The sequence below is a fragment of the Cornus florida genome, unplaced genomic scaffold, assembly GCF_030987335.1.
Source record: "Cornus florida cultivar Cherokee Brave unplaced genomic scaffold, ASM3098733v1 CherokeeBrave_3.0.0_Hap2_Chr10, whole genome shotgun sequence".
Classification (NCBI taxonomy): domain Eukaryota; kingdom Viridiplantae; phylum Streptophyta; class Magnoliopsida; order Cornales; family Cornaceae; genus Cornus; species Cornus florida.
Genome location: NW_026775580.1, coordinates 815,176 through 836,644, shown reverse-complemented (window position 1 = coordinate 836,644; position 21,469 = coordinate 815,176). Strand labels below are relative to the sequence as shown.

Here is a 21,469-nt window from a genome sequence, read left to right as displayed (position 1 = left end):
GTTTCGACTCGAGTTGCATTACAACCTGGTTTCGACCCGAAAAATGGGCTTTGTGTGGGGCGCCCCCAGTAAAAAAAAAAAATTTGACCCTTTCTTCTTGCATGTCATAAACCCTTTTTAGCACTCTCCTGTAGCCCAGTATATAAAGGCGTCTAAGGGTTGGAATGGGATAACGTGAGAACAATGAAAATTTCAAAAAAGAGAGTGAGAGTGAGGGCAAGAGCATGGGTTTGGGGGCTGAAACTTGTAGTCTCCTGTTTTTGCATAGTGAAATCTTTTGTCGGATCTTCACCGTGGACATAGGATTTGCCAAACAACGTAAATCTCTGTGTTCTTTGTGTTTAGCGTGTTTCTATCATGATTCTTGATAGTGTTTTGGTTCGCAGTGTTTGCTGTAACACACTGGTATCAGAGCTTTCAGTTCGAAGCTAGGATGGTGACCAAGCTTCTGGAAATCAAGAAACTTAACGGCATAAACAAATTTAAACTGTTGTAACAAATTGGTATAAGGCTCTGTTGGTTCACGATGGGTTATCCAAAGCGCTAAAGGGGAAGGAGGATACACTGCCAGAAAAGATTAAAAAACAAAGATGAGGTTATGGAGAAAGCACACAGTGTGATTATATTGTGCTTGAGTAACGAAGTTCTCCGAGAAGTTTCGGGAGAGACTTGGCCGGATAGGCTGTTGTACAAATTGGTAAAAGGCTTTGCTGCAAAAAAGTTTATTTCTAAAAGACCGTCTTGATGGGTAAGCAGTATCATCATAGACTTGCATAATATTGATGTTAAGATTGAGGAAGAGGATCAGACTATTACTTTGTTGTGTTCTCTACCACCCTCGTATGAGAACATGGTGAATTCGATGATGTATGGCAAAACTGTGTTGTCTAATGTGAAGTTAACTTTGAATTCTAAGAAGTTGCAGAGGAGGGCATTTGAGGGCAACACAGAAGGTTGGATAGAGAGGTTGGTTGTTAGAGGGAGAACGAGTCAAAAGGGAGGGTCTGGCAGCAGAGGTCATACCAAGTCGATGAACAAAATGAAGGTGCTGAGATGCTACACCTGTCACAAGGAAGGGCACTTAAAGAAACACTGTCTAGAGCATAAGCAAGGAAAGGGAAAATCCTCTGAAACCGCCGCTGATGTGATTGTTGCAGACGGTAATGATTCAGATGGTGGTAAAGTTCTCCCGATTTCTGTTGGCGACTCTGGTGATGAGTGGGTTCTTGATTCAAGTTGCTTGTATCACATTTGTCCGAACAGGGACTTGTTTACCTCTTATCATTCCATTGATGGAAGGGAAGTCCTAATGGGGAATAATGTGTCGTGTAAGGTTGTAGATATCGGTACAGTTCAAATCAAGAGGTATGACAGCATAGGATAACATGTCAGGCATATGCCAAAACTGAAGAAGAATTTGATTTCCCTGGGCATGCTGAATCCCATCGGGTGCAATTACAAGGTTGGAGGTGGAGTCACTCGGCTTTCAAAGAGTGCTCTTGCGGTGATGAGGGACTGAAGCAACATGGTTTATATTTGTTGCAGGGTAACACAGTCACATGTTCAAATGCAGTGGGAAGCTATATTTTTGTGAGCATTGTGTCTTCAAGAAGTGAAGTACAATACGGGAATCCATATGAGCAAGTGGAAGTTAATTATATCCATTCTAATCTTTGGGGCCTGTCCTAGGTTGCTTCACATGGTGGTAGTAGATATATAATGACGTTGATTGGTGTCTTTTTTCAAAAAAAAATTATTTATATTCTGAAGTACAAGATTAAGGTTTTTGCCATGTTGAAGTAGTGGAAGACCTTGGTTGAGAAGCAGACTGGAAAGCACGTCAAGCGCATAATGGCTTGAAATTTTGTGACGAAAAATGAATTCTGCAAGGATCGCGGGATTGTGAGACACTGCACAATGAGAAAAATTTCGCAAGTTGCAGAACGAACAAATAAAATACTATTGGATAGAGCGCGGTGTATGTTGTCCAAAGCTAGGTTAGGCAAAGTGTTCCGGACTGAAGCTATTTCTACAACTTGTTTCTTAGTGAACTGGTCTCAATCGAAAACTATTGGCTACAAGACTCTAGAGGAGATATGGTCTAGTTCGCCTGCTAGTTACAGCAATTTGAGAATATTTGGGTGTCCTATGTATACTCATATTAATGAGGGAAAGCTTGAACTGAGGACTAATAAATTTATATTTCTTGGTTATGATCCCAGTGTCCAAGGATACAGATTGTGGAGTCCAAATGCTTCGGGAAAGAAGTTACTTGTTAGCATGGATGTGACCTTTCATAAGTCTGCGATGCTTACTCCACATAAAGAGGTAGTTGATTCAGCAAGAGATCGAGGTATAAATGAGCAAGCAGAGAATGTAGAGGTTTAGTTAAAGTTAAAGGATATTCCTGATGGGTCGAATGATGAGCAGGTGCAGTTTCCGGTTAAGAAGGAAGATGCACAGTTGCAGGATCACAATGTGGATGTAGACAGGCCGAGGAGGGAGGCTAAGCCACCTCAGAAGTATAGGTTTTCACATGCTGATTCAATTGTTTTGCACTTAGTGTGGCAGAGAGTATTTATGAGCAAGTACCGCATACTTATCATGAGGCCATCTGATGGAGAACCGGGTCTGACCCGAGAGCTTGAAGACCACATGGCCCACACCTACTATTGGAGACGTGGGAAAGAAAGATAGAATTAGGGATTTTTGTTTATTTATTATTATTATGGGATATTTCAGCAATTTAGGGTTTTATTTATGATAATAGGTTGATTAGGGTTTTTCTTCGATGCCTATTTATATGTTGGTTTAGACATTGTGAAGGGCAGCTTTTGATGATTATTATTGATATTGAATTTTGAGATTATCATGATTTCTTCTCCCTCTGAATTCTTCTTCTCTTCTGATTCCTCTTCCCTCTACTCTTCTTCACTCTCTCTCAATCTCTTTCTGATTCTACTTGAATTCTGACGAATTACCCCCTACCTGCTGCAGCATCAATTGGTATCAGAGCAAAAGATTCAAAGTGTTCACAGCAATCAAACCAATCTACAGTTCATCCATCTGAAAACCACAGCCGCTGCATCAATTAGCAATCCAATCCATTTATCACTTTTCGGCCATCTGAAGATCCTAAGCCCCAACCGCCACCAATACAAACCGACACCCTAACAAAATTTACAGCCACTGCCTCTGTTGCAAAATCCAGAACCAAAGCACCGCTGCTTCACCATCACCAAAACCACACAAACCCTAGTTGTCATCTTCCTCGATCTTCGTTCACACTAATTTGTCAACGTGTGCCCAGATCTTTGCAATTGTTCACCGAAATTTCAGCATCCTCTTCTCAATTCTGGAAAATCAACTTTGGATTATTGCAATCTGCGCGACTGATTTTGGAAAGTCAACTTTGGGTTATTGCAATCTTTGCATTCCTTATCGTCACCAAAATTTTAGCGCTACTGATTTTGGAAAGTCAACTTTGGATTATCCCGTCTGGTTTGGAAAGTTCAGATTTGGGTTTGGAAAGGATATATTTTGTTTCCTTATAAACCAGATTTGACCAAACTCAAATTTAAAATAGTCAAATCCAGCCCATTTAAGTTGCAGATTGAGTTTTCAGGCCCAAGCTTAGCCGAGTTCAGAAGAGACCAAATTTCAGAGCCACATCAAAATAGTTCAGCCTGTTCAGTAGTAGACTGACACAAAAAAAAAAAACAGAACACAGAATTCCTACACCAGTTCCAGCAGCTATTTTGGGATAATCTTCAACACTTGGAGCATTCAATTGGGATCTACATTGGACTTTGGAAAAGGTACATATACTTCAATTAAAAATTGTTATTAGTACTTTTATCCATTTGATTAGTATAGAAATTTGCAAAAAGGTCCTAACTGAACCCATCTAAATTTTGAACCCCTTTGAATTGCCTCAGTCGCACATTTAAAAATAAAAAATAAAAATTTCTTTTCATTGTTTCCACTTTATTTTTACACCTAAATACCCACACCAGTGCATGACTTCTAGCATAATTAATTTCATTTGCATTCAGATTTCTTAGTTGTGTGCATTGTTCTATTTTATAATTTAGTTTACTTAATTCAATTTGAGTCCTATTTCGGCATTATTATCAAAACTTCTTATGTCTGCACCATTCTATTAAGGCATAACGATGTTAAAAGAGAACGTCATGTTATGTCCCCAATGGTTGTGCCAGTCAATCAAGACTAAGAGCGTTGAGCGTAGGCCAAGCTTTCTATCACACGAAAATAAAAATGCTTGGTGTGAAGATGAAAGGGAAACAAAAATAACCTTCAAAATAAATTTGGAACGACTACTTTTGAAAATTGGAAATATGCTTTTTCAACCTCCATCCTCAATCAATGAGCTCCTTTGGTTTCTTACCAAAACTGATCACTTGGTTTGCAAAGTCAACCAGGACCCATGTGCTTCAATGCAGAAACTAATTCAATCCATTATGTTAAACATTAGCCTTGAATTTAGGACTTGTTTAGCCCACTTTATGGCTGATTATACATATTTTTTGTGCCTGAATTATATAGCAAGCTGGTACTATACAATTCTGCCGCATGTGGGCTTCTGTATTATTCCAAGTGTCAGCTGAAATATTGCACACTTGTCATCTGACGCACAACACAAGTGCTGGGCTTTCAGTTACCTTCAGCAAATGCCATGTGTCACCGTATTATTGGACATTAATTTGGGCCACTTGTCTCTCTTTCATTTGTCCACATGGATTCCAAAGTGGCTGCCACGTAGGCTGCCATTTTTGTGTGTCAAGATTCACATTTTGCTTGTAGCCTAAGCAGGTATACTCCCCATTCCCCAAATATGGGAAGGTAACCTTACTTATCAAAAATATATATATATGGGAAGGTAACCTCCAGAAGGCTCTGATAGAATGTGTGAACCTCAAAAAACCCCTTCAAAGAGTCCATCCAAGTCATCTCATCTAGACCCTCCCCCTTCACTTTCTGTACAACAAGGCCAGGAAATCTGTGACCTCTTCCAGGTCCCAATCATGAAAATCTGTCTCAAACTGCATGCCCCAAGTCGTCCTCCCACTATCAAGCTTATAACAGTCTACAATCAAGACCTGCCTGTCCATAGCAATACTGAAGAGACGCGAAAACGTGCGAGCCAGGGAGCTATCTCCACACCAATGATCCACCCAAAACTGAACAAACATACCACCACATCTTACCCGGAAACGAACACATTTGGACTTTGGAGAACTCATTTCACCCCTTCCAAATGAGCTTCCAAACCCCAACCCGATTGATGACCTCACCTCCTTTGAGGTCCACCCTCCACTATCCTCCCCAGCCTTGCACGAAATTGGCCACTCATTAGCACTATTGAAAAGCTAAATGCTTTTTTCACATCCCAGATCTAGTGTGTCTTCGCTGTCCTCTTCAGCCTTCCTCTTATCCTCCCGAGTTTAAGTTGAGCAAGCCAATGACCACATATCACCAAGTTATCTCCATCTGTCATAAACTCCAAATCTTATTTTTCTAATAACTTTTTTGCCCACCAAGATGTAGTTATCCTCAATATGCTAAATTAAAGAATCAAACCCCATTTACCCAATACTACTACCCCTCAAACTGCATCTAACCACAAGTGGAGGAGACCACCTACACAAAAAAAAAAATTGGCTAATTGGCAGCTCAGTTCCATTTAGGCTAGATCTACAACTATTGAAAAGTTTTTTTTACTTCATGTCATCTCCAGCCTTCCATTAAACTTCATGACTACAAGTAAAAGAAGTTAATGAATGCATACCATTAATTTCTCTTCGAGATTATGTCTTTTTTTTCTTGTTTTTTGTTTTTTGATTAGCAAGTTTCTCTTTGAGATTATGGATAAATTGCTATTTGAATATTATGTAATCGAGAATAAAAGCTAGTTCAAACAATCGACCTGAATCAACAACTCAAACAATTCTGTTGAGCTTCTTCACCATGATACTTCATAATCAATATGTGCAACAAGATACATAACCTGTTCCATCTTTTTGTATGTGACTGTGCATCAAACTTTTTGAAATCATATGGTATGCATAACTAACAAACTAAGCACATTTTAAAAGGTGCAATCACAATGATTACAATAACAGCTGAAAAATGAAACACCTTTAATCTGCATCTATGCTAAAAGAAGTGAAAAAGAATATCTACTGGAAGTATAAAATGTTTTTTTTTTTTTTGATAAATATTTTTATAAAAGTTAATTAAATGAAAAAATGAAGAAAGACTGAGATTCTTCATCATAATGCACTTTAAAGTGAAAAACGTCTGTCAATGGCATGTATTCTATTATTTGCAATATTCCTCGCCACAACCCATTCTCTCACTTTTTGGCAACAAAGTCCATTCATTTCATGGGCTTCAATGCCATAACCTATCTAAGCCCAAGAAAAAGAACATTCACAAAAAGTATCAGTATGGTCCCAAACCTGTACAGTTGCAGCTGTCACTATGTCCAGAATGGTGTTGGTTGTATAACTATTTGACTGGAGTCTTATACGTCTTGGTTCAATGTCAACAGAACTTTTGGACCAAAACGTGAAGGTGGAAGAATCAGTCACCTAAATGAGATGAAAATATATGTTATTGAGGCTCTGCAAGAAATTAGAAGTGGTAGACTGAATCCAAGATTTAAAAGGAAAAGAAAAAAAAAGAAACATACTTCACATCTTGTTAGCGTCTCAAGTGGATATATTCTTAATGTCCGACTGGTACTGGGATCAAGCATACGAATCCCGTCCAAACCAATCTGAAAGAGAGATGATCAATCAAATGTCAAGTTCAAAGACAAACAAAAAGATGAAACATAAAGAGAAAATGGAACTAAGGAACATTTGGTACCAAGATACAAGGTGATGACAAACCAGAATGCTAAAAACTTCAGAACAAATAATGTTCCTTTTATAAAGAAGCATCTGCGCTAAAACAGAAGCACAAATATACTTTAACCAAAATGAAAATAATGACTGTTAGATGAGGGTATGTCCTCATCTCCTCCAATATACTGAATGTTGATCTTTTGTGGAATGAAACCATCTCATTTGAGAAATAATAATAATAATAATTACACCTCAAAAGGGCATTTATTATTTCAAAACACGTATATATATGTTAAAAAATAAAAAATAAATACAAAACCTGCGCAGTTATGACAGAAGACAAACAATTGAAGTGGCATTATCAGTTATGTTAGTTATGCCTTTTGCAGATAAAACAGATGAGACCTTCCCCATATTTTCTCCAAATGGTCCTTGACCCTCAGAATTTGGAGATTTTTAGCCTCTAAATGCTCCTTATAATAGCTGTCTCAGTGGATTGCATCACACCATGGAATGCTGCCCAACTTAGGGACAAAGGCTATTCAACTGTAGTAATGGAACTGGTTTTAACAGCTTCCATCTACACGATATGGAGAAAAAAGAAACTATAGATTGTATTACAACAGTTATAGCAATGTCAAATATGTTGAGAGTCGATTTAGTTAGATAAAGTTTACAGCCTTTTAAAGGGTCTCAAATTCCCAGGCCCATTGTGGCTCCTATCATACACTTTTCTAAGTCTATAAAAGCCATATGCAAATTTTGTTGCTTACTCCTACATTCTTCAACTAATCCAAGGAAGTATATAGCTTATTTGGTCCTTGTTCTATTACCATTTCCTATATTTTCATTGTACGACTCATTAGTTGCCACAATTTTGTATGTCCCCTTTATTTTTGTAAATTGGTACCATCATACTTTTCCTCCATTCATTTGACCGGATGCCTTGTTTTAGAATGTTGTTAAACAACTTTGGTTTTTTTTTTTTTTTGATAAATATTACTATTTTTTTATTTTTATAAGTGATTAATAATATTTCTTTTGAGGTTGTTAAAGAACTTTGTTAGCCACTCAATTCCTACGTTACCTAACATTCGCCAAGCCTCCATGGGTATATTATCCGGGCCTACTGCTTTATTGCTCCCCATCTTCTTAAGTGTATCCTCTACCTCCTTGTTGGTGATTAAATTTATCATTCCCAAGTTAAATTCATTTTCACTAAAAAAATAAATAAATAAAAATAATTTAACTTCATTTTCTTCTAATTCTTCTTTTAGGGTATTCCTCATTTAATAGATTTTTTTTTTATTTTAATATATTTTTATAAATAAAAATATATTAGAAAAATGTTCAAAAGGGGAGCGCGTCCCTAATACAAGGAGAAAAAAGATCTAAGGACCAATAGAATCCAAGAGATCAAAGAAATCATCAATCGAGGAGCATGCATTTCCTCTTACATAACAGAACAAAGAACGAAGAATATGAATTTTTAAATTAACTAGAGACGATTCTTTTCCTTCAAAGGGTCTGTTATTTCTCTCACGCCACAAACACCACCAAACACAATGTGGAACAATCCTCCAATAATCACGAGCTTGTTCTTTAATAGGACACCTTCTCCAAGCGTTAATCAATTGTGAGGAGTGCTTAGGCATTACCCAAAAAACGCCAAACATGCAAAAAATAAAGCTCCAACAATCATACGCCACAGGACAATGCAAAAAAACATGATCCACGAATTCACTATCAGCTTTATATAAACAACACCAATTAACAACGATGTTGCCTCTCTTTCTGTCCAATGTCAAAATCTTTCCCAATGTGGCAGTCCAAACGAAGAATGCGATTTGAAGAGGAGCTTTAGAACGCCAAATGGACTTCCAAGGGAACTCGTGACCAATGAAATTGGACAAACACAAGAACATGGATCGGACACCAAAGCTACCATGAGCTAAAGGAACCCACAAAATATCATCACACCCTCTGCCAATATCCTTCTGCCTATACAACGTATCCAAAAAAATACAAGCTTCCTCCATTTCCCAATCCTGAAAGGGGCGCCTAAACCGCACATCCCACGTAACTCCATTGTTATCAAGTTGATAACAATCAATCACGTAAACATGTTTATTGGCTGCAATACTGTAAATTCTAGGAAAGGAGTGAGACAGCAACTGATCTCCGCACCAAAGGTCCTCCCAAAAACGGACATGTCTGCCATCACGAACTTTGAATCTAATGTGTGTGGAGAAAACATCCCAGCCCTTCCGAATGAATTTCCACACACCAATGCCTCCCGTAATAGTGACTGGAAGAGATGACCAGCCCCCACTCTCCTCACCAAAACGACACGAGACAACTCTTCTCCACTAACGATGGCGTTCCCTTTCAAATCTCCATAACCACTTTCCCAAGAGAGCACGATTACAAGGAACGATTTTTCGAATGCCTAACCCGCTAAACCTCAACGGTTGGCAGACTTGATCCCATTTAACAAGATGATACTTAAACTGCTCTCCCCTTCCACCCTAGAGAAATCCCTCTAAATTTTTTCAATCCTTTCAACAACAGAGCATGGAATTTGAAACAAAGATAAAATATAGGTAGGAAGGGATGAGAGAGTACTCTTAATGAATGTGACTCCTCCCCCCCCCCCCCCCCCCCTAGATAGATACTGCTTTTTCCATCCTGCTAATCTTTTCTCATATCTATTAATCACTGGATCCCAATTCCCAATTCGTGTAGAAGAAACTCCCAAAGGCAATCCTAAGTAAGGAAGAGGAAAAGCACCAACTCCACACCATAGGACAGCAGCTAAGGAGGAAATATCTGAAACATCCCCCACTGGGACAAGCACACTCTTTCCGACATTAATCTTTAACCCAGAAACCGCTTGGAAGCAAACAAGAATGCACCTCAAATATCTGAATTGAGAAACTTCAGCATCACAAAATACCAAAGTATCATCCGCGAACAACAAATGGGAGATCTGCATCTGACGTTCAACATCTCTACCAACTCTGAACCCCCTGATGTAACCCAAATCTTCCGTTTTTCTCATTAATCTGCTCAGACCTTCCATGACAATAAAGAAAAGAAAAGACGATAATGGGTCTCCTTGTTGCAGACCACGCGAGCTCGCAAAAAAACCCGCAGGTGAACCATTCACAAGCAAAGAAAACATAACTGATGAGATACAAGCTTCAATCCATTTAATCCACCTATCACCAAACCCCATCCTCCGAAGAAGATACAGAACAAACTTCCAATTAACATGATCATAAGCTTTCTCAATATCAAGCTTACACAAAACGCCAGGAACCCCACTTTTTAATCTAGAGTCAACGCATTCCCCTACAATAAGAACAGAATCCAAAATCTGCCTCCCACCAACAAAAGCACTCGGTGATTCTGAAATGAGACCATCCAAAACATTACTCATCCCGGAGACAAGAACCTTGGCAATAAGCTTATACAAACATCCAATTAAGCTAATTGGCCGAAAGTCCTTAATATCAGAGACACCGCCCTTTTTGGGAATGAGAGCAATAAAAGATGCGTTTAGAGATTTCTCAAATAAGCCATGAGAATAAAAATCCTGAAAGGTGCCTATCACCTCAACTCGCACCACCTCCCAACTCTCCTTAAGAAACCGTATAGTAAACCCATCTGGCCCTGGAGCTTTGTCCCCGTTACAACTAGAAAGTGCCTTAAGTACTTCCTCCTCCGTGAATGGAATCTCAATCCTATCACTATCCAACGCAGAAATAGAATTAAAAAGAAGACCATCAAGAGTAGGTCTCCAATCCAAAGTCTCAGTGTAAAGCTGCTGATAAAAAGAAACGATTCCCCCGCGCACCTCGTCCTCCCTCCACAATTCAGAACCATTGACTACGCCCGATGTGATTACATCTTCTGTGGGCATTGGCAAGTCTACGAAAAAATTTTGTATTACTATCCCCATCTTTTAACCACAAAGCCCGAGACTTCTGGCACCACGAAATCTCCTCCATAAGAGCAATCTCAACAAAAGCCGCTTGGCAAGAGGCTCTTTTAGAGCGTAATGATTCCCCATTCTGTCCCACCTCATCAAGACGATCGAGCTCAGCAATATCAGCAAGAACTCTATTCTTCTTCCATTCAAGATTCTCAAACACTTCTTTATTCCACCTCTTTAACTCAATGTTAAGAAACTGAAACTTTCTAGCTACCACATAACTGGCAGAGCCAGTGAAATTCGCTTCCTCTCACCAAGACTGAACCTTCCCTTGAAAGTCCTCAGATCTAAGCCACATTGTTTTCAAAGCGGAAAGGAGTGCGTCTAGAACTCAAACCACCACAATCAAGAACTAAAGGCACATGATCAGATGTGACTCCAACCAACACAGCCTAAGAGACATCCGGGAAATGCTCTTCCCACGCCCCAGAAATCAGAAATCTATCTAACCGGGAAAAAGTAACTGGTTCCCTACCATTAGACCAAGTAAAGGCCGCTCCTTCCAATGGTAGGTCAATGAGGAAATTACTATCAATGAATTATGAAAACATGGTCATTTCTGAAGACCACCTACCCCCTATGGACCTCTCAAATTAGGACCTAACCGAATTAAAATCCCCACCTAAACACCAAGGCAATGACCATAAATCCTTAACATAGAAAAGCTCTTCCCATAGGACTGGTCTATCGCTATCAGTAACAGGCCCATAAACACTTGAAAACACCCACCTGAAATTGTCTTCCTCCATCTGAAACAAACAAGACACAGAGAAAATACCCTTCCAACAATTCAAACTTAACAACCACCTTCGATCCCACATGAGAAGAATACCACCTAAAGTGCCTGTTGCGTTCAACACTTCCCATTCCACAAACCTACCTCCCCACAGACTCCTGACAATCTCAACGGTGATAGTAGCCATCTTAGTTTCCTGTAAACAAACGACATGAGCAATCCACTTCCTCAAAGCTACCTTGACAACTCTTCTTCTTTTTAGATCATTTAGACCACGAACATTCCATGTTATAAGTCGTAGCTTCATGTAGAACCAAAAACGATCAATTCTCCTCCTCCCCGTTTACCACTTCTGGTTCTTCCCCTTTCTTTGGTCGTCCCATTCTTCCCGTCATAATTAACACAAGAAATCAGGTTCTTCACTTCCTATTTGCCTTTCCGATGTGAATTTCTGACTTTGACTTCTTTTGTGCCACAATTATGTTCAGTACTACCATTTCCTACAACAATTTCGTGAAGAATAGACAAGGTTTGTTCCTCATAACCTTCTGCAGAGACACCCAAAGCTTCACTTACTGCTTCAATATTCTCAATAACCCATTCCATACCCAGATCACTGGTCGTCTCCAAACAATCTGGCCGCACAACTGCTAGAGGTTCCATTAAACCCACTTCAGATTGATCAAAATCCGTCCCGGAAAAAGAATCTTTAGAACAGTGCTGCTGAGTAGGAGCATCAACCACTCCTAACTGCATATTCCCCTCCGTTTCCAAAGCATCATGTTCAGTTGACAAAATCACCTCATTCTCAGATGATTGACTATTCAAACCTTCAACCGCAACAAAGAGCCGAAGCTCTTTAAGCAGAGCTACAGCTGAGTCATTATTCAATTTGAAATGCAGATCTTTCCCAATGCAAACTATCACTCCATTGAAAATACCCACACTCCCAGTTATGACTTTTGAGACATCCAACTCGAACCCATCACACCGTGAACCTGAAGACCCAATAAGACTCCTCTGTTGATTCGAAACATCCTCCACAACATCCCTATTACTTACCACTCCACCTAAAGAAGAAGAAGTAGAAGTAGAGAGAGCATTTTGAGAATCATCAGAGCTCAAACCTGGAAAAGAAGTGTGAGATCCTGCAACCCATTTCTGTTTTTCAGTTCGAGTCCACCGAGATCCATGGCGACCGACATCCATCATCCTCCGCTCGGGTTTCAGCAAATGAGTCGAAGGCTTAGCATAGGCTTGTACTTCTTTAAAAGGCTTAGGGCCAGGTTTGGTGTTTGGGAAAAAGATAAATAAAGAGTTTGGCCCTTTTCGCACCCTTCTATTAGGCCCAGATCTAATAGGCCCAACCTGCATCCGCCCACTTGGCCCGAATCTAAGCGGCCCTTTATGTACCCGTCGAAATGGCCCAGAACCAAAATTCACTCTGTTGGGTTTAGGCTGAGTGAGCCCAAGATTAAGACCAGGCCCAGTCCTCCTGGCCTGTCTTGGCATCTTCTGGCCCATCACACCGTCATCCTCAGCCCAAAAAGACAAATCCTCCCCTACCTTATCATCAAGAGATAAGACCGAATCTGAAGGAGCACCTCGTCGATCTCCACGTGTACTCCTTCTCTGCTCATCGACGACGCGTTTGGCCGGTGCGTGAAGATCACTTCGTCGTCAACCTCCTATGAACTTCACTGCTTACTAAATTTCGCGATCCTTCAGCCACTGCTGAATTTCGAGAACCCCCTCTTTTCCTTTACTGAGAATCTCATTCCATTTCTCTTCCGACATAAGATGAGATCCGTCACTACCTTCAAGACTCTCATTTAATAGATTTTAAAAATAATTCTTCCATCTATTTAATATATCCCTTTCTTTGACTAAGACTATATCCTTAATACATCTAATCTAATTTAGGTCTTTAGCTGATCTATCCCGATTCTTTGCTAATTTATAAATATGTTTTTCGCCTTCTTTTGTGCCTAGTTTTTTATATACAACGTTAGGTAAACTAAGTTTAGCTTTGCTTACTATATTCTTTACTTCAAATTTGAACTTATTGTTAAGACGAACGCAACAAACCCAAGATAAAACCAAGAATCACGACAGAAAGGTAAACACACCACACAAAGAACACAAAGATTTATACGTGGTTCGGCAATAGCTTACGTCCACGATTGAGATCCAACGAAAGTCTTCACTATGTGTAAAATCAGAAATTACAAGTTTTCAGCCCCTCACTCTGTTTCTGTACAAATTTCAGAGTCTCACTCTTACACCACTCCTAACCCTAAGCGCCCTTATATATCGGGCTACAAGAGACCAATTAGGGTCCATGACCCATGAGCAAAAAACGGTTCAAAAATTTTCCTCCGGGTCATAAACACCAAATTCAGGCCACAACATCACATTTATTATATTTGTCTAAGTCTTCTTGTAGCTTACTTTTTTGTCACGCTTTAAAGCTTTTTCTCTAATTATTTGTTGCACTTCCTCACTCCACCACCATCTCTCTTTCTTAATGAACTTCTCACCTTTAGTTTCACCCCCAAAAAAAATTTCGCCTTAATACTAGTAGTAGCCATTTTGAGCCACGAGTTATCTATATCATTATGCCAATCCCATTTTGAGCCACGAGTTCTTTCCTTTAATAATTGTTCTTTCAACTTGGTCGTTTTACTACCCTTTAATTCTTTCCATTTACACCTAATTTGGTACGTAAGAATGAATGCCCAACAATTCTCTTGTTTGGTATGACATTTAAAATGGGAATAATCGTTCCCTTGGAATGATAATCCACGGAATGAAAATCCATTTCACATCCAAACTGATGGAATGAAATTCTTGGCCACCGCCACCGCCACCGCCTTCTGCCACAATCACCGCCGCAACTGCCTTCCACCGCCACCACCGCCGCCAACGCCTTCGTTGCCACCACCGCCGCCAACGCTACCTTCTGCCACCGCTGCCACCACCATCCGCCGCCGCCGCCGTCACCGTCACCGTCACCGCCTTCCGCCACCACCATTTTCCACCATCACTACCGCCTTCCACCACTTCCAACGCCGTCGGCTTCCACCACCACCTGATTTATCATTTCATTCCTACATCATTTCATATTTGCAACCAAACAATACAATGAGAATGACCATACCATTCCCGTACCAAACTAGGCTCCCTTTTTCGCTTTTTGTACTTAAACTGTTCGATTAATATATCTAAAATTAGTATGCAATGTCTTTAACCCAATTACTGATTAGAAAATTTAACTTGTCTGAGTTGTTATTAATTTGATACCAATAATGGTCTCGTGACGTTTCATTGTTGGACAATGTCCCACTACCCAGGAATTGATCTATAGGGAAAAGTACAAAAGCACCCTCGTCATATTCATATTGTGCATATAACACTCCAGTATGGCAGTACTACGTTTTGTGTATACAAGTCCTTACAATATTTCAAATTATTGCAGAGAAGGACCTGCAGCCAACCAGCCATTGTAATTTGACCGTTAGTGAATCACATGAGGAGCACGTGTTATTTAAGACACAAAAATCCTAAAATACCATTTTCTCTTTTAAAAAAAAAAGGTGCCCCTTACCATATATTTGCACATACTCTCTCTCAATCTCTTTGTTTTCTCTTGTTGCTCTCTATCTCTCTATACTTTCTCCTTATTCATCACCAAAACCAACTCTTCCACAAATTGATTATCCCCTACCTTCCCATAAATACTACCTGTCTGCCAAACCTCACATGCAATATATATATATCGCAATCTACGCACTTGATGGATTATTTGGGTTGTTTTTGTCGCCATTGATGGATGATTAGGGTGGCTTTCTTTCGTGCGATTTGGATGTGGGAATGAAATGGGTGGTTGAAATGGATTTTTGAGTTTAGGGATGAAGAGATAGAGTGTTGAAGGTGGGGATATGGAAGAGGCGACTGAAGTAGCAGTTGAAATGCTGCATGGCCAAATTCTTCAAATCATTCTCACAACCTGAATGTGGTGACACGACACGACTCGTGTAGCGAGGGGCTTTCCGCAATGAAACCTGTCCAGTTTAATCTATGAATCCACAAGTGGACTTTTGGGTCAAAGCCTAGAGGCCCTAGACCAAAGCTGCCCAATAACGTAGCCTTCAATTCTCTAATAAAGGAACAAAAGTCACATCACAAAAATTGCTAGGGGGAATTCACTATCAGCAATGATGATAAAAACGACTCTATATAATTATGATCATTTTTCCTGTATGTGTTACATGATTAATTGATTCTTGGTCATGATTTCATTAATAATGAGACTTGTTTGTCAATATTGCCTGGTTAGACCCCAATGTAACTAACCAACACAACCAACAGAATGAAAACCAAGATAATGTATACCTATCTATCTATCTATCTATATATATATACATATATAAGAGCATACAAGAGAGGAAGTCTTGCACACATAAAGAATGAAGACGATAACCAATTCCTTCGAACTCAAAAACCACATTGAGGAACGAATTAATAAAGTAGATGCATGAAATAATCAAATTATGTCCAACTTTTTCAGAGCACACACTAAGAAGAAGGGTTTTCCTGTAAACCTGGCAAAGCACATCCGTGGTGCCCTGGCTTCCACCATCTGGCAACAGCTTAACTCTATACTTCTGCACCCCACCCTTCACGTCTTGTTGGGTATCAGCCTTTGGAATTGCCCTCACGATAGGAGAGGAACCCGTTTGATCTTTTCGAGGAGGGAAACTTATGGGCCTTCCAAAATCATCAAACCCTGACCACGTCGACGACTTGGGTTCAGTGCCCCGAGCACCATAGGGCTCCACCTTACTCCCTTGATAGGCATACACGCCGTCACTGTAACCAAACCCATCATCGCGATATGCACTTGAATCAAACCGAGAAGTCCCACTATCTGATCGCTTTCCGTATAAATCTGATCCCACATCGGACCTGCTGCTTCGACCATAGCCCGCATACCCACCCGAAGATTCATCAAAATAACCCCAACCCTGATCCAATTTGACATTACTCTCATATGAATTCGCACGCACCGGTGGAACCGAAGAGCCTATATGACCGTAAGGGGAAGGGTACACCGCAGAACACGGTGGATTCAAGTTGGTGGTAGGGCTAGGGTTAGGGTTTGTAGGAATTGAAGAGTAATTGGGGGCAGTCTGTTGCGGATCGTAGGGTGGATAATACGAAGAGTGTTGTTGGTGTGGTGGTGGTGGTGGTGGTGGTGGCTGGTAAGGCCCCTGCGGATCATAGGAAGAAGAAGGCGCAGAGATAGATGGATTGAGAGATTGCAAAGTAGGGTTTGTTGGGGCGTATGAAGGAGCAGTCGGAGAGGGAGGAAGAGGAAGATCGGGGTTTTGAGGATAAGGAGTGTTGGGAGGATATGTAATTGCAGAGGGATAAGCAGAGTAATCGGACGGAGAGTAATTGGTGGTGAAAGGCGGTGCAGAGGCGTACGTAGTCGCCGACGAAGGGTTCGGATGGTTGTGTTGATCGATTGGATTTGGATTTGGATTTTGAGGGTAGTAGTAAGAAACGGAGCTGTAATAATCACCCTGTTGCATTGTTAGCTTATTAGCAGAAATGAGAGAGAGAGAGTGGCGAGCAGGAGGGGGGAGAGAGAGTTGTTTTGTGTGTGTTCTGTTAATTTCGTTTTTCTTGAAACGATCGGAATTTGATTGGATTAATTGAGAGAGGTCGTCGTAGTTCTTACGCTCTACTCGTACATTTCTTCAACACGATGACGTTTTAAGATACTTTAAATCAGACCATGTTTGATACGCGGGAAATTCTATTGCACCCTTCTACTTCCCTTTCATAACGAGTGCTTATTAATTTGGGGTAAGTGCAGAAAATACTCCTCAAATATACATTTTGTAACATTTTTATCCCTTATTTAAAAAGGTATGTATAAAACACCCATATTCTTTTCAATTTGTGCGAAAACACTCCTCAATTAATATAATGTATATTTTACCCCTTTACTCTTCCAAAAATACTCTTACTGTTGATCTCATGTTTGATCAGGTGTTTTGCACTTTCAATATCATATATTAGAGAGTATTACAGTCCTTACCTTACCATGTGGTTGGTGAGATTATACTACATTCTCAAGAAGACCATTTCAGAGGGCTGCCAAGGGTTATTAGAGGTTTAGCACTCATGTTTTTGTTCCTCACAGTCACAGGGGCACTTCTGTCTTTCTACATGTGTGTGTGACATTATCTCATTTGCTGGGAATAGTACATTGCACCCCAGGCCATATTGTCATAAGTTACATATACATATATATGCTGATATGTCAATTGTTGATGTGTGTGACCTATATACCACATAGGGGTATTTCAGTAATTGTGTCCATTGTCTCAAGGTTATCTTAGTCATTCCAATTTATTGAGACAATTTGGAATCTTGTGGTGAAGGTGCATTGCAAAAATAGCCTTTATACTCATGCTGAAAGTTATCTTTTTATTACATTCAGCAAGGGGCATTTGTGGACGGCTTGTGTACAAAGTATGCTGTGAATGTGCTTAGAATACACCACTGCCACGTGGCATAGTGGTCTTGCGGAGAGAGAGCTGTATGCTGAATTTATTGGCTAATGGTGAGTAATTCTTATCCACACTAGGGTTTTCAATGAAGCATATAAAAGGGCTGTTATATCATTCAGCAGTGTGTGCCTCTTTTATGAAATATAAACTGAGTATAGCAGTTGTGTGAGGTTCTCTCGAGGGTTAACATGAAGAACATATTTCAGTGAGTTTAATTGATGAATTGAGCTTGAATGAAGCACTGAAATCAACCAACAGAAGCACAGAAGCTGTGAGGTTTATGGAGGTTTTGTAAAGGCTGTTTTCTGGTGCAAATAAAGGCTAAGGTGGTTCAAAATTGCTATGGTCACTACTGGAGCCTGAACAATGTGTGAGCAACAATATAATGGTGATTTAGAGTTGTTGAAGGTGCCTAAAACTACACAGTGAGGCTGGTATTGAATTTCAAATCTCAAACCTCCAATTTAGTCTATTTTCTGGTTTTTACTTCTCAACTGAGCTTATTATATGTTATACTCTTGCTATGCTATGACTGTCAATCATCTAAGCATGCTTATGTTCATGAATCAAAGTTGTTCAATCTAAACTAAACCATAGAAAAGTGACCTTAGGGTTTTTGAAGTGTCAAACCTGTGTTGTTAAGGGGTTTTCAGCTGAAAGGTGTATAAACTGAGAAGAAAACTTGTTTAAGGATGCTAGCACTGCTGTGATAATTATCTGAGCATCAATATATAGTTGAAACATGACTGAGGGTGTTGAATTCAAGACCATGTAATTGTGAAATTCCATTTCTGTCCCTGAAATCAGTGCTGCAACAGAAAACTGTTATTAAGCTTAATTTGATCTGTGATTTGGTATTTACCTGCAGTAAAATGGAAAATGGCAATTGGAGCATGCTTTATATGTTGATTGAATGTTGTGAGAACTGAAATCTAGGAGGGCCATTCACGGATTTACAGAATTACCCCTTAAAACAGAAAGTTGCAGGTGCTGAAAATACACCTTTTGTGAGCTACTAGTTTGTTGATGTTTGAGATGCAGAGTTGAATCCTTGAGTATATAACTTGTCTCAGCTATATAACAAGTGTTATTCATCTATTTAATGCTGTGGGAGCCTTTGGTTGAAGTGTTTTTGAATTATCTTAAGAAGGTGTTTGGCTAAAACTGAAACTTAGTTTTTAAACCATGAAGGTTCTGCTGTGAACATATAAATTGTTATACCTTGCTTATTAATTTGTTCTAAACATCTAAGCAAATGTATATTTTATATTGAAGACTGGGGGAGTGAAGCTTGAGCCCTAATTAAAGCTACATTGCAGAATCACCCTTGAAAGCTAGTAAGCTATTGTGTTATTATATTGTGTTACCTTGCTAATTAAATTGTTCTAATCAATTGAGCAAGTGTAATTTGGTGATACAAGACTATGGAAGCAATTTACAAGCCTAAACAAAAGCTACATTGTAAAGAGACCATTATACCCTTGAGATTGTGGTTTAAGCCTTTGTGAAGTGACATTGTTATACCTTGCTCCAATCATTGTGAATATTGTTGAGCAAAGTTTAATAAAGATATCAAGACTGTGAGTGACAAGTGCAGGTCAATTCTGAAGCCACATTGTGAAGTTACAGGTTTACCCTTGGTTTTAGGGTTTTATTCTATTGAGTATCAAATCTATTTTACCTTGCTGTGATTATTGAGGAAGACATTTGTGCAAGTGTATATTATCTATACAGAGCTGTTGAAGTTCATTGCAAGGTATTCTTGGAGCTGCATGGTGAAGTTAAAGGTTTACCTTTGGTATTAGGGTTTTAGCCTTTTGGGAGCTGTTATTGTTCTACATTATTTATCTACTTGTGTTTATTATTCAAGCAAGTGTATGTGACTATTTCGAGGCTGTGGGAAACTAGTTTGATCATCAAGTGAAGCTGTATTGTGTTTTGACAGTTATTTCCACCTTGTTGCAGAGAATTGAAGCTAGGGTTTCTTACATTTGATACTTAGAGCTGAGTATTCATTCTTATCTTGTGTTGCAGCTTACATATATTGTACCTGGTGTGTTGACACCTTTATTACATTGTTGATTAAGCTATTAAGAGTTATAAGTGTCCAAGTAAAGGGGCTGTGGACTTGGGGAGTGCCTGTGTGCACATTGTTGATCTTGTATGTGTGTAGAGGCTGTGAAAGTCAGTGTCCTAGTGAGTACAAGGTGGTTGGAAAATAGGGCAGCTAAGTAAGTAACTACTTGCATGCAGCAAGTGAAGATGGTGAGCTAGTGTGTGTGGATTGGTTGTGAAAACTAGTATCTATTCTTGTACAAGGGTGTGTGTAGTAGTGAGATAGCTGAGTGTGTAACAAGATTCATACAACTAGTGGAGGCAATGTGTTTTGTTTAATTGCATTGGTTTTTATCTTCTATGTTATGTATGTTTGTACTCAAGTAAAAAAGGAAGAAATTACCTTGGACCAATTCAACACCCCCTTCTTGGTCCAACACCTACCAAACCTTACTCTCCACCCCAAAATGGTAGCCCCATCCTTGCATCACCGCCTCATCTACCACCACATTTTTTACCCACCCATATTTAACATCCCTCCACACACAATCCTCCAACCTCCGCCCCCCTCTCTCTTTCTACCCCCACAACCACCACCCACCATTGGATGCACAACCTACCAAAATAAGTACACAACTCAAACCTCCCATCATCATCTTCAAACCTCCACCCCACAACCATCAAAGGCAATAAAAGAGGCAAAACATAATAAACTTATCTTTGTTGCAAATTGGTGTGGATTGGACCGTAGCCTCAAAATGATGTAAAAAGTGTCAGTGTGAGAAGTGGCCACCACATTTAGAATTTATAAAAACCACTTAACACTATATTATGTAGTATGAGTGAAAAGGGATCGTCCCAAGGGATTTGCAAGAACTAAGGAATCAAAATTGGATTAGTAGGTCGAATGATCAAAGAGAGTGGTTTGTTGGTTGAATTATGCTATGATTAATTAAAAACAATGCAATGTAAAACAAGCTAAAGTAAATGAGGTGTAGAGAATGAGAGAGGATTCTTGGGACATAGAGTTCACCACTAGGCTTTACTTCACTAAACATTTAGTATTTGTTAAATTAGGGGGATTTCATGCTGTAAAACAAGTGTGTGTGCCATTAATTGAAATACTAAGCATAGATGACAAATTAAACATAAATTATCCAATCAATATAGTGAGTAGCACAACTTATCAAATTAAGCCATTAATCATTCAATAAACCCACAATCA

At 39.5% G+C, this 21,469-nt stretch overlaps 1 protein-coding gene across 1 annotated transcript in view; it reads right to left on the bottom strand.

Moving 5' to 3' along the window:
- The window catches only part of LOC132279997 (protein FREE1), a 29,378-nt gene extending 12,054 nt beyond the window's left edge, over positions 1–17,324 (bottom strand). The window contains exons 1-3 of the mRNA XM_059782088.1: positions 16,210–17,324; positions 6,716–6,802; positions 6,483–6,614 (exon numbers count right to left, since the gene is read on the bottom strand). Of these exons, the coding sequence (XP_059638071.1) occupies positions 6,483–6,614; positions 6,716–6,802; positions 16,210–17,202 (1,212 nt within the window). The 5' untranslated portion in view covers positions 17,203–17,324. The remainder of the gene's footprint in view (positions 1–6,482; positions 6,615–6,715; positions 6,803–16,209) is intronic.
- Positions 17,325–21,469: the final 4,145 nt, after the last annotated feature.